We start from the raw sequence: 14,416 nt of genomic DNA, 5'->3' as shown, positions 1-14,416 counted from the left end.
TGGTGACAGAATACCTTGGGGCCACGCACACAGAACACAAGAGCCAAATACAGAATAAGTGACCACAAACTATATAAATTAAACTTAAACCCCAAGAAACCAGACCTTGCATGTAGTACAACACTAGAGAAACAGAAAAGAAAGGCATTTCCTCCTGTGCAAAATATAAAGGTATCACATGCCAGGGATGATGTTGTTTTTTTTTTTTTAGGGGGGGGGGAGGGTGCAAATAGGGCAATTGTGCTTGGCTCTCTGGCCAGAGAGAGCCCCAAGCCTGCCAGAAGCTGAAGAAGGTGCAGCCTGGTAATGGGCTTTGGGGTCCTCTCCTAGATTTCTTCCCTGGGCCCCAGCCATGTCTGACATATGCCAAATCTGACATAATCTAATCACAAAATAGAAATAAAAATAATTTTTGTACCTTTTTGTTGTCTGGTCATTTTATTTTTCATATCATATTGGTCCCAGTCTCTGGTTTCTGCTTCCCTGTGTCTTTCCTGTCCATTTGACATTTCTTCTGTCTCCATGTCCACCATCCATCTCCCATCTCTGTGTCCATATATTTCCTTATCCAGAATCTCCCGTGTTCATATCCCCACATCCATCATCATTCCTTTGTGCACCCATGTACCCCATGCCCAGCATCTCCCATCTGTGTTCCTATTCTCCCTCTTGTCTGGTATCTCCCCTCTGTGTCCATTATATCTCTATTCCCATACCTTCTCCCCCCCCATGTCCATTGTATCTCTATTCCCATATCTCCCTCCCCACCCCCATGTCAGGCATTGCCCCTATGTGCCCATATGCCATCCCAATACAGCATCTCATCTGTGTTCCTGTCCCCATGCTCCCATCCAATGCTCATCATCTCCCTTCTGTTTCTTTGTACCTCTCTATGTCCCCTTTCTCCCTCCCACACACCTTTCCTCTCTAACCCCACTCCAACCAGCAACTTTCCTTCTCTCTTCCTTCCCCCTTATGCATCTGGTTCATTCTCCACTGTGGGTTCAGCATTTGACCCCCCCCATTCCTTTATCTCCTTGATCCAACATCCCTCTTCCTTTCCTCTAACACTTAACCCTTCCCCCTCTCATAGGTCCAGTACTTCTCTCCCTTCGTTCTCGCCCCCCTTGCAGGTGCACATCCTCTCCCTCTTCCCTCAAGCCCTCCCCTGCATATCCAACACCTCTCTCCCTTTGCTGCAACCTCCCTTGCATGCCCAGCACCTCTCCCCCTTCCCGCCTGCCCTCCCCCACAAATCCAGCAGCTTTCTCCCTTCCCTCCCACACCCTCACTCAGCACATCTCTCCCTTCTCTCCCTTCTACATATCCAGCACCTCTCTCCCTTTGCTCCAGCACCTCTCTCCCTTCGCTCCCACCCACATATCCAGCACCTCTCTCCCTTCCCTCCCACTCACATATCCAGCACCTCTCTCCCTTCCCTCCCACCCACATATCGAGCACCTCTATCCCTTCTCTCCCCCTACATATCCAGCAACTCTATCCCTTCCCTCCCCTCGCAGTTCCACATCTCTATCCCTTCTCTCCAGCACCTCCTTACATGCCCAGCACCTCTCTTCCTTCTCTCCAACCTCCCACCCACAAGCATACATGTCCAGGGCCCCTTCCCTCCCCTCCAACCCCCATGTCCAGCACCTCTCTCCCCTCCCACAGTTCAGGCACAGCTACCTCTGTGTCTTCCTTACCCACCCCCCCCACCCTTGCCGCACGGGGCTTGCTCACTCAGAAGTTCCCATATCAAACATTTTCTCCCCACTCCCCATTCCCACCCACCCCCTTGCAACATTACAACTAGAAGACTACCAGAAACAGATCCAAATATCCAATCCATCCCTTCCCTCCAACCCCCATGTCCAGCACCTCTCTCCCCTCCCACAGTTCCGGCACCACCACGGCGCTACCTCCGTGTCTTCCTTACCCACCTGCCATCCTTGCCGCGGAACTTGCTCTCTCTATGATCGCCGCCCAGCAGGAACTTCAAACAGCGCGTCAGCGCTGTGTCAGAGCCTTCCTCTCTGACGCATCTCACCCAACTTCCTGTTTACGCAGGCTGGGTGGGACGCGGCAGAGAGGAAGGCTCTGACACAGCGCTGACGCGCTGTTTGAAGTTCCTGCTGGGCAGCGATCATAGAGTGAGCAAGCGCCGCGGCTAGGATGGGGGGGTGGGAAAGGAAGACACGGAGGTGGCGGTGCCGGAACTGTGGGAGGGGAGAGAGAGGCGCCAGACATGCGAGGGTGGAGGGAAGGGAAGAGGCGCTGTGCTCTACATAGGAGTGAGGTTGGAGGGAAGGGAGGGAATTGGTTTGGGTGTAGCGCTTCTGGGTGGGCCTGAACAAGACTGGACGGGCCTAGGCCCACCCGTAGCTACGCCCCTGCTCTCATGTATAAGTTCTTTTCTGTTGTATATCTGTAGATTGGCACATTGATTTAAAGATCTTTTCAATGTTGATTTGAAAAGCAATGTTAAGTTATGTTGGTGTGAACTATTTTATTGAAATTGTATGATCGGCCTTTTTTTGCATAATGCTATCTTTATATCATCTAATAGGATAATCATTTGTAGCGCTCAAAGATAAGAATCATCAAAATGCTGGGTGACATTTGAAAATCATGCAATTACGAATGATAACCGGTCTTTATAAACAATAAATATACACACACAAACATTTTAGTTTGAAGGATCGATAAATTAAAAATCTTTTTATAAATATATTTGCACATATATGTTTCTACATGTTTTTACACGCACATATGTATTTTATGTTTATTGGTTATATGTGTATATTTTATTTAATGGTGAAATAGAATTCTTATAAATTGAAAGTTCTTTATATGTGCATGTTTTAATTTATGATTATATATAACTGATATATTTGTATGTCATTTTATGTTAGACCCCTGAAGCAGGCGCTTGTGCGCCGAAACACGGCCCGTGTCGGGTCAATCTTTACAATAAAGGAGGACATTGATTATCTCAATCCTGAAGGCCCACTGTTGCTTCTTTTTGTTTCTGTATTGGTTTGTATACTGTTTTACCCTCTCTTTTGTGACTTCCTAGTATAACCTTGCATGATTAGAATTATGTAAAGGCCAATGAGCAGAATTACCCTGTCCTACCATAAATGAAACATAGCTTACAAGATCTGTCATTACGACATTCTAAGACAACCACAATCACAGAAGCACTAAAAACACAAACTCACAAAAGTACATGAAGGGGCACATCGCGGGAGGCTGGCTTCTTATGAGATCCCTTTGTTGATGCTATCTACATGAAGGGCTTAGCCTCAAGAACAGCAGCAGCAGTCACGGGACCTTTCCAGCTGGTATTTCGAGTGAAAGAAGGCATCCACAGTCAACGTAAAGTGTTAAATGCAGATAAATTACTTCACCCACAGCTCAGTATCTTTAAAAAATATATATGGCATTTTATGAATCCTCAGCAGTATTTGGCACATGAGATTTCAGTTGATAAGGCAAATGAGAAGGCATCCATAGACAATGTGAAAATTATAAACATTTAAAATTTAAAGAAAGCCCCCTAATAATCTGTTTAACATGTGACTTGAAAGACAATTTAACACCATGTGACACTCCTAAACGATGAACAACTCAACATATTAGAATAACAACAATAACAGTTTGAAATTTCCAACAGACCACTACTATTTTTTTTTACATAGATGTGAAATGATGGCCCCGAAAGGGACATAAATATGGATTATGGGGTCCTTTTATTAAGCTGTGGCAAAAGGGGGTCTCTGTTCTTGCGTCAGCACGTGATTTTGATGTGCGCCGAGGCCCCCTTTAACTGCAGCAGGTAAAAGGTTGTTTTTTTTTTTTAAAGAAATGGTCAAGCCCTTGCCGCATGGCCATTTCAGTGGGGGGGAGGACACTTACTGCTACCCATTGAGTTGGAGGTAAGGGCTCCCGCACTGCCCGATTACCACTGGGTAAACACAGGTGCTACAAAATGGCGCACGCTGGGGTGGGAACTACTGCCAGGCTGCTGCGGTAGCCCGGCGGTACTAGCGAGCAGTAAGCCCACGTTGGGCTTACAGCTACTTAGTAAAAGACCCCCTAAATAAGGATGTAGACATGGCTAAGCACTCAGGTACCCCTCTCAGAACCCCAAACTATTCTGAAGTACCACTATTTGTTTATACTTGTTGTTGCTTGTCAGATAGATACAAGATAAACTACCCGAGAACCTCCAAACTCTAAAGAAGAATAGAATGTCCAACAACAACCAAGCTGCAAATATAGCCAAGAAAGGAATTATTATAGCTTTTTCTTTCCAGTTCAGTCAACTATACTTCCAAAGCTGAGGCCAGCAGGAATAAGTGCTGAAATGCATCAAGAATTTTCTTGCAACTCTTATAATATGAACACAAACTTATAATATGGACTGATCCATAACCTTTGCTAACAGAGTCAGGTTCAAGATAGGGCATTAATAATACATGTCAAGCTCACGGCCATTGTTACATTAAGATGGCCACTCAAACAAGGCTTAAGTAGCCTAAAGGTTAGAGAACTGAGCTGGTAACCAGGGAAGCCCAGTGCACTTAACCCTCCCTTAGGCACAAACTTAGATTGTAAGCCCACTAGGATCAGGAAAATACCTGCAATACTTGAATGTAACTCAACTTGAGTTATAACTGAAAAGGACATGAGCAAAATCAAACATTTCCCCTTATTCTGCCTTTAAGTCAAAGACAGAAGTACTTTTGGATAGGCAATTCAGGTAGGTGATTCCTTGTCATGAATTCAGTGAGGCTAAATCATTCCAACTAATGTTAATGGGATCTTTTCTGACCACATTTTTCACATTATGCAGGGGCAAGCAGGTCTGTAAATTACATAGCACCAGTTTTGAATGAACATGACTTGCCCGTACGTTGCATGTGACAGAGGTTGGAGAGCAATTAGTGCTTTTATTTATTTGGATTTTGCTCACACCTTTGTCAGTAGTAGCTCAAGGTGAGTTACATTCAGGTACACTGGATATTTCCCTGTCCCTGGAGGGCTCACAATCTAAGTTTGTACTTGAGGCAATGGAGGGTTAAGTGACTTGCCCAGGATTACAAGGAGCAGCAGATGGATTGTCACAGATAACATCCTGATGGTATTAAAAGAGTTCCTTGGAGTAATTAATGGCTCTAGTAATCTGCGCTGGTTAAGGAACATTTTTTAACTTCTCCTATCAAGGTTCAATATCTAGCCAGATACAATTTGTAGTTCTCAAGATAAGTGAGAGCCAAAATTACAAACAAGGTTCGAACATCAATAATGGTTGCAAATAGCATACAATGTAAATTATTAAACAACCGTTAAAATATTATCAAACATTTTAAATCTTTATTAAATATCTTGAATAATCATATTACAATACACTCTATCATCCTACCACATGTTCACACTCACATCCAACTCACATATATACTACGTGAACTAACTCCACATAAACAATATATATAAACACTGTATAAAAACTACTATATGAATTTGTACCGCACTTTCCTCATACTTTATAAAGCCTTCTGCTCAACGTGTTGAATGAGCTCGCCACTGCATATTCACTTAAATTCGATTCAATGGTCTTAATCCTTCAAAATGTCAAAGTGTCCGGTACTCAACCACTCATCAGTCTTTACCCAATGCTGAAAAATCAGCAGTCTCTAGTAAAGGGCAATCACGGAGCCGGCCAAGATCAATCAACAGGATGGCTGCAAACTTTTATAGTAGTGCAAAATAAGCTTGAAAGCACTCTTCTTAAATTGTATCCTCCAGTATAGGTTCAACTTGAATCAACTACTCTTGTTGTCTTGGAAGAACCCGACATGATCATGTTTCGCTAACTGAAGCGTCTTCAAGGGGCTTTCACTTAGCTACTAACAGTAGTCAGGAACTCACACCAGCAAGCAGCCGGTGGAACTGTCAAAAATGTGTGGGCGTCCTTTTTGACGGTACAATTGCTGGGGATTTTTTTTTTTTTTTTTTTTGTGGAGGTGGGCTGGTAGTTTCTTCTTGGTCCTTTGAGTTTCCACCTCTATTAGAACTGGTCTCTACTGGGCTACAATGCCAACATCTTTCATTTGCAAATACGGACAGATTATTCCTTTCTTTGGGGAGGGGGGGGGGGGGTAGATTTCTCCCCCAGTTCCCTTATGAGCTTATTTTCGAAAGTGATCGCTGGCCATCTTCCGACACAAATTGGGAGATGGCCGGCGATCTCCTGAACCCGGCAAAATCGGTATAATCGAAAGCCAATTTTGGCCGGGTTCAACTGCTTTCTGTCGCGGAGCCGGCGAAACATCAAGGGGGCGTGTCGGTAGGGTAGTGAAGGCGGGATTGGGGTGGGACACGGGCGTGCTCACCAGATGGCCAGCTTCGCCTGATAATGGAAAAAATATAGCCAGGCTTGACGAGCATTTTGCCGGCTTTACTTGATCCCTTTTTTTTCACGACCAACCTTCAAAAAGGGACCCAAACTGACCAAATGACCACCGGAGGGAATCGGGGATGACCTCCCCTTAACTCCCCCAGTGGTCACCAACCCACTCCCACCCAAAAAAAAAAAAAAAACTTTTTTGCCAGCCTCAAATGTCATACCCAGCTCCCTGACAGCAGTATGCAAGTCCCTGGAGCAGTTTTTAGTGGGTGCAGTGCACTTCAGACAGGTGGACCCAGGCCCATCCCCCCCTATCTGTTACATTTGTGGTGGTAAATGGGAGCCCTCGAAAAACCCACCCAAAAACCATTGTACCCACATGTAGGTGCTCCCTTTCACCCCTTTGGCATATGGTAATTGTGTAGAGTTGTGGGGAGTGGGGTTTTTCTTTTGGGGGGGGGGGTTGGGGGGCTAAACAACCAAGGGAAGGGAGCTATGCAACTGGAAGCTATTTTATTTTTTAATTTTTAGAAGTGCCCCCTGGGGTGCCCGGTTGGTATCCTGGCATGTCAGGGGGGCCAGTGCACAATAAATGCTGGCTCCTCCAATGACCAAATGCCTTGGATTTCGCCGGGTTTGAGATTGCCAGCATTTTTTTCCATTATGGCCGAAAATCGAGGCCGGCCATGTCAACCCCAGCGAACTCTGACATTTGGCCGGGCCCAACCGTATTAGTGAAGAAAAAGATGGCCGGCCATCTTTTTCGAAAATATGGTTGGCTCTGCCCGCTTGCGGCGCCGGCGATGGCCGACCAGCTATTTGGCCGGCACCTTTCGATTATGCCCCTCTTTGCTCACTTACCACGTGACAGCTGTTAGCTCTAGGGCTTTCTCTGAAACACTGCAAATTGTGGGCCCTACATGGAACCACATAAAGCTTTTCATTTACTTACTCCTAGTTACCTATCTAATCTGACTATTCCCTATTCTCCTATGTAGACTCTTAGATCGCTAACAGATAATAGGTTAGTCATTCCTCCACCTGCTAAGGCTCGATGGGAATCTACGCATGCATCAGCGTTCTTTTTCTGTCTCCTCTCTCTGGAATGGACTTCCAAAAGAGATTAGATTAGAGGATTCCTACATTCATTTTCGAAAACTTTTGAAAACTTTTCTTTTTACAAACTGTATTGAACAGAATTTATGATAGCAGTGAAGTTGTAGAAGTTTTGGTTAAATTATATTTATCATAGGTAATTGTGGTTTTTTTGGGAGTAGTAGATTTTATTAGAAATGTATTTCTTTGTCTTTTTGGGTTGCTTTGCTTTTCTATCAATGATTGGAGTTCTTATTTGTTTGTTTGTATCAGAAGTATTTCTTTTTTTAATGTAAACCATTCTGATTTGCAATAGCAATAAGAAAGGGTATATAAAATGAATACATGATAAATGACAAGGGCTGCATGATGACTAGATGCCCTCTCCACCTACCTCCCAGGGACTCGGAAGAGAAGGATTGACCTGGGAATTGAGCACAGATTCTCCCTGTGGCAGCAACAGTACTGTTCCGAGCCAGTGAACCAGCCTGTATCCTTTAATGGAATGGACAGGTATGGCAACAGCTATCAGAGCATACTTTTATTACAAAATAAAGGGCATTAGTTCAGTTGGCACTTACATTTGTATTTTTCTTCCAGTAGTCCCTTGGATAGAGATATCAGCCCAATCTTCATGGACAGCACTCTGATCTTTCCAGTCCGGCCACTGAAAATGCAATGAAAAGTCACGCTACAGATTCCATCATAACAAAGAATCACTAACAGGCCATAGACTCACACTTTCATGAAGGCCTTCACACTTAACTGGAGCTCGTTCTGTTCTTTTGAGTATTCTGTGATGAGAATTCTCTTGATAAAGTTTACACTATATTTCACATTTACTAGATACCATCTTGGAGAAGTTCTTAAAAAACATATCATTCACACAGCAGAACAGATATGAAGAATGAAAAAAAAAAGACTGTGTACTTTATATATTTTTTTTACTTTTTAAAAATGTACTAAGGCATAAATATCAATGAATAAGGTAATATGAAATGATACTTAGAGGGGCATAATCGAACGGCGCCGGCCATCTTCGGGGCCGGCTCTGCAAAGGGGCGGTGCCAACCGTATTATCGAAAAAGATGGTCGGCCATCTTTTCTTTCGATAATACGGTTGGGGCCGGCTAAATCTCAACATTTAGGTCAAATGTTGAGATCACTGGGTTTACAGATGGCTGGCTTCAAAAAAAGTGGAAAAAAAATCCAAATGCTCATCAGGGAGGACTGTTTCAGTAGTACCAGTGGGATTTGAACCAGCCACCTCTGGATTAAAAGACCAGTGCTCTAACCACTTGGCCACACAGCTCCACTTACTTGGATGTCCCTCCCTTTTGATTATGCCCCTTCAGGTCTCTCTCAGCCAATCACAGACAGCTAAATGCGCTGTGATTGGCTGAGAGAGGCCCCTGTCTGTGATTGGCTGAGAGAAACCTGAAGGGACATAATCAAAAGGGAGGAACACCCAAGTAAGTGCACTGGTCTTCTAATCCAGAGATGGCCGGTTCAAATCCCACTGGTACTACTGAAAAAGCTGAGCAAAAATATTTTTACATAAGTACATAAGTAGTGCCATACTGGGAAAGACCAAAGGTCCATCTAGCCCAGCATCCTGTCACCGACAGTGGCCAATCCAGGTCAAGGGCACCTGGCACGCTCCCCAAACGTAAAAACATTCCAGACAAGTTATACCTAAAAATGCGGAATTTTTCCAAGTCCATTTAATAGCGGTCTATGGACTTGTCCTTTAGGAATCTATCTAACCCCTTTTTAAACTCCGTCAAGCTAACCGCCCGTACCACGTTCTCCGGCAACGAATTCCAGAGTCTAATTACATGTTGGGTGAAGAAAAATTTTCTCCGATTCGTTTTAAATTTACCACACTGTAGCTTCAATTCATGCCCTCTAGTCCTAGTATTTTTGGATAGCGTGAACAGTCGCTTCACATCCACCCGATCCATTCCACTCATTATTTTATACACTTCTATCATATCTCCCCTCAGCCGTCTCTTCTCCAAGCTGAAAAGCCATAGCCTTCTCAGCCTCTCTTCGTAGGAAAGTCGTCCCATCCCCACTATCATTTTCGTCGCCCTTCGCTGTACCTTTTCCAATTCTACTATATCTTTTTTGAGATTCGGAGACCAGTACTGAACACAATACTCCAGGTGCGGTCGCACCATGGAGCGATACAACGGCATTATAACATCCGCACACCTGGACTCCATACCCTTCCTAATAACACCCAACATTCTATTCGCTTTCCTAGCCGCAGCAGCACACTGAGCAGAAGGTTTCAGCGTATCATCGACGACGACACCCAGATCCCTTTCTTGATCCGTAACTCCTAACGCGGAACCTTGCAAGACGTAGCTATAATTCGGGTTCCTCTTACCCACATGCATCACTTTGCACTTGTCAACACTGAACTTTTGATTTAGGACGTCCTTGACGAGCACTTTTTTTGGGTGGGAGGGGGTTAGTGACCACTGGGGGAGTAAGGGGAGGTCATCCCTGATTCCCTCCGGTGGTCATCTGGTCAGTTGGGGCCCCTTTTTAAAGCTTGGTCGTGAAAAAAAAGGGACCAAGTAAAACCGGCGAAATGCTCGTCAATGCCGGCTTTCTTTTTTCCATTATCAGGCGAAGCCGGCCATCTCGTGAGCATGCCCCCGCCCCGTCCCCGGGATTTAATTTGTCATTAATGGCATTTAATGACAAATGCCATTAAACTCATAGTGTTGGTCAGGGCAAAAAAAAAGCCTTTTATCTAAAGGATGTTCACAGCAAGCACCTTTCATAGTAGCATGGCATCAGATACCATGATCATTTTTGAATCATCCAAAATCCCTTTGACATCTTACCTTCCTATTGTTGCGCTGCAGTGCAGTAGAACTATTGGGGAGGTGCTATCTTATATATGTATGGATTGGGAAGCTGTACAAGTCAAAATATGCCAATGGACATGTGTAGATTTAGCAATCAGAGTAGACAGAATAAGGGAGAACAAAAGTAATAAATTCTCTCTTTTCCTTACAATAACCAAGAAATAACTCACATTATTAAAGTATGACGACCCCTACAGTTCCTCATGACACAAATTCCCTCCACTTTCACCAAACGCTTTTCCACAGATCTGAACCCATTCATCTTGTCCATGATAACCACTTCGTTCTCATCAGGCTCTGTCCCAAATCTCTGAATGAGGTTTAGTTGGGACTTTCAATCTTGGCCATATGATAGCATGTTTCCAGACAGTCACAATTACCAGTCTATTGCCAATTTACCCTTTCTGGGAAAGATTGCTGAATCACTAGTTCATCTACAACTTCAGGACTTTCTCTCAAAAACAAACGTACTTCACCCAAACCAGACAAGATTCAGAACACATCATAGCACGGAAACTGCCCTAATAGGCATCACCACTTATATATGCCTTCATCTGGATAAAAATAAAATCTGTGCTTTTATTATCCCTAGACCTCTCTGCTGCTTTTGTTTTACTGTACTACACTATCCTATTAGACAGACTCCCTCAGATTGGTATAAGAGATAGAATCCTAGAATTGTTTCAGTCACACTTTTGTAACTGGTCTTACGCAGTTTTATACAATTAAAAAAAATTCAAGAAAAAATACAAAAGTGCCTTTTAGCTCAAAAGTAAAGAGGTCGAATAAGAGAAAAAAAAAAAAACAACAGCAACAAAAGGACTATATATCCCACTCTAAAAGAAGAAAAGCAACAAATTAGATCCCACCTCCAAATAGTTAAAATGCAGTGAGTACATAGGCAGAAAACTCCACATCAGATACAGCAAACCAACTTCTCAAGAAAGTTTTCAATTGGGAGGGGTCATAAACATGCATATTACATTTGTACTCTAATAACATTTATACAGAAATGGAAGTAGAAATGAAACACCAAGAGCTTCTTGGTGTAGGGACAGAAACATTTTACTCCTCTTATGGGTCAGCCTAGAATAGGGGTTCTCAACCCAGTTCTCAGGATGCATCCAGCCAGTCACGCTTTCAGAATACCCACAAATAATATGTTTCAGATAGATTTGCATTCACTACCTCTATTGTATGCACATCAACCTTATACATATTCATTGTAGATATCCTGAAAACCTGACTGGCTGGGTGTGTCCTGAGGACTGGGTTGAGAACCCCTGCCACAGAGATACCTGGAAGCCTGCAGCTTTGCAATACATAGAGGGGCATTTTTGATATGACGTCCAAGTCCTACTTTGGACGTTTTGCTCAAAATGTCCATAATTTGAATAGCGAATATAGGGTTCTCTTTACTAAGCTGCAAGAAAAAGGGCCCTGCAGTAGTGTCGGGGGGCTGTTTTTCCCCGTATGCCAGGACCCTTTTTACCACAGCAGGTAAAAAGCCCCTAAAAAATGGCCATGCCGGCCATGCAAGAATACTTTTACTGCATGGCCATGGGGGGGGGGGGGGGGGGGGGGGGGGAGCACTTCCTGCCACCCACTGAGGTGGCAGTAAGGGCTCCCTTGGTAACCCAGCGGTAACCAGGCAGCGCTCGGCGATGCCTGATTACCACTGGGTTGGTGCTGCACTATTGAATTAAAAATATTTTCCGGCATGCCAGAAATGGTGCACTCTCGGGTCGCAAAGTTGGGCTGGCAGTAGTTACAGGATAGCTTGAGGTAAGCCCACGCTGTGCTTACCACTGCTTTGTAAAAGGGCTCTATAGTGATTTTTGAAACAGCAAAATGTCTTATCTTCTTTTTTTTTTTTTAAATGGCCATTTCCTTTATCCATTATCTTTTTGGTCCATTTTCAAAAAAAAGAAAAATCCAAGTGAAAAATGCACAAAATCAAGCCATTAGGATGTAGAAGGAGCCAACATTCTTAGTAGACTGGCCACACAGACATCACAGCAGACCAGTGGGGCACTGCAGTGGACTTCACATAAAAGGTTTCAGAGCAAAGGCAATAGTGGCTGCGTATCATCTCAAGAATTGGAAGCTCAGTACTGTGAAGAAAATTTGTTGGCGTGACCTCAAAATTCTTAGACATTGTTAATTGTATCGTTTAAATGTTATTTTACTGTGTTTTAGCTCAAACATTTTTAACACTCAAAAATCACTAGGTAATAAGGCTAAAATGTCAGAAACACCAACATAGCTTAAGATAATTAAATTTTGTTTAAGAGTTATATATAAGTATGATGACTAAATAAATACGTAAAAATTCTCGTTAAAATTCAAAGCGTTTGCTAAGAAAACTGCAAAAAAACTGTAGGGGGGTTACTTTCTTTTTTGTGCCTCACCCTATATGTACATACAACTGCGCAGACAAACTTAACACAGAGAAAATGTTCTATAAAGCTTACAAGTCAAACGTATGATAAACATATGTGACAAAAAAAGTTTAGAAGAAATGTATAGAGAACATTTAAAAGCAGCCTCAAAACATCTGAGCTTTTAGACAGGTTTTTAGGCCTTTATGTGAGGAGAGTAAATTATGTCCGGAGGAGAAGCATAGCACATCCACTCAAGACATTTATTCCAGGCATACATCACTGCAAAATGAAACATGCAGTCTTAAGGGCTGGTGATGGGGCAAGGAGCCACAGATAAGAGAAATTTGCTAAGTGACAGGAATGGGAAGAGAGAAGAGATACCAAGGAGCTACAGAGTGGAAATATTTGTAGGCAAATAAGAAAAGCTTGAACTATATGTGGAAGTAACATAGGGGGGTCTTTTACTAAAGTGCACTAAAACTCAGCTGGTGCTAAACGCTGAGACACCCACTGTATTCCTGTGGGTGTCTCAGCATTTAGCGCCAGATGATTTTTAGCGCTACCTAAAAATGATAGTTCAGCTTAGTAAAAGACGGCTAAGGGGAGACATGATAGAGGTATATAAAATAATGAGTGGAATGGAACAGGTGGATGTGAAGTGTCTGTTCACGCTTTCCAAAAATACTAGGACTAGGGGGCATGCGATGAAACTACAGTGTAGTAAATTTAAAACAAATCGGAGAAACATTTTCTTCACCCAACGCATAATTAAACTCTGGAATTCATTGCCGGAGAACGTGGTGAAGGCAGTTAGCTTAGCAGAGTTTAAAAAGGGGTTAGACGGTTACCTAAAGGACAAATCCATAAACCACTACTAAATGGACTTGGGGAAAAATCCACAATTCCAGAAATAACATGTATAGAATGTTTGTATGTTTGGGAAGCTTGCCAGGTGCCCTTGGCCTGGATTGGCCGCTGTTGTGGACAGGATGCTGGGCTCGATGGACCCTTGGTCTTTTCCCAGTGTGGCATTACTTATGTACTTATAGTGACATAGTAAATGAACTAAACAGTCCTTCCAGTCTGCCCAACAGTCACACTCATTATCAAGTCATGATTAAACCAACAATGAATGTGATATAAAATACTTGATCATTGTCGCTCTTTGACATTTCTTGGACACAGAAGTCCACCCTGTCCTTAGGTTCCAACTACCGAAGTTGTCATCAAAGACCACTCCAACTCCTTCTTGTCATTTGCGGGACACAGACCATAACAGTTTGCCTGTCACTGTCCTCACACTCCAAATTACTGGAGTTTCCATCGAAGTCCTTTCCAGCCCATCCTAAACCAGACTGCCATATACGGGACCCAGACCGTACAAGCTTGCCCAGCACCGGCCTTAGTTCTTCACAGCTGGAGTTGCCATCTAAGCACAACTCAACATGCAAACATACATGAAACCATTTAAGTTTTTTTTTTTTTTATACCATTCTTTTCTAATTAGATATCCTCTGTGCTCATCCCACACTTTTTTGAATTCCATCACCCTTTTTTTAACCACCCGCCTCCCTCAAGAGGGCATTACAGGCATCAACCTCCTTCTCTGTGAAAAAGAGTTTCCTGACATTACTCCTACT

General features: G+C 43.3%; 1 protein-coding gene across 7 annotated transcripts in view; it reads right to left on the bottom strand.

Annotated features, from left to right (window-relative positions):
* LOC115465822 (utrophin-like) overlaps nt 1–14,416 on the bottom strand; it is a 1,296,369-nt gene that overhangs the window by 194,182 nt on the left and 1,087,771 nt on the right. For all 7 annotated transcript variants that reach the window (XM_030196568.1, XM_030196575.1, XM_030196573.1 and 4 more), the window contains one exon: nt 8,089–8,174. In XM_030196568.1, coding sequence (XP_030052428.1) covers nt 8,089–8,174 — 86 coding nt within the window. The remainder of the gene's footprint in view (nt 1–8,088; nt 8,175–14,416) is intronic.

Source organism: Microcaecilia unicolor, chromosome 3 (assembly GCF_901765095.1).
Source record: "Microcaecilia unicolor chromosome 3, aMicUni1.1, whole genome shotgun sequence".
In the NCBI taxonomy this organism is placed as follows: Eukaryota; Metazoa; Chordata; class Amphibia; order Gymnophiona; family Siphonopidae; genus Microcaecilia; species Microcaecilia unicolor.
This window is presented reverse-complemented; position numbering and strand designations above follow the sequence as displayed.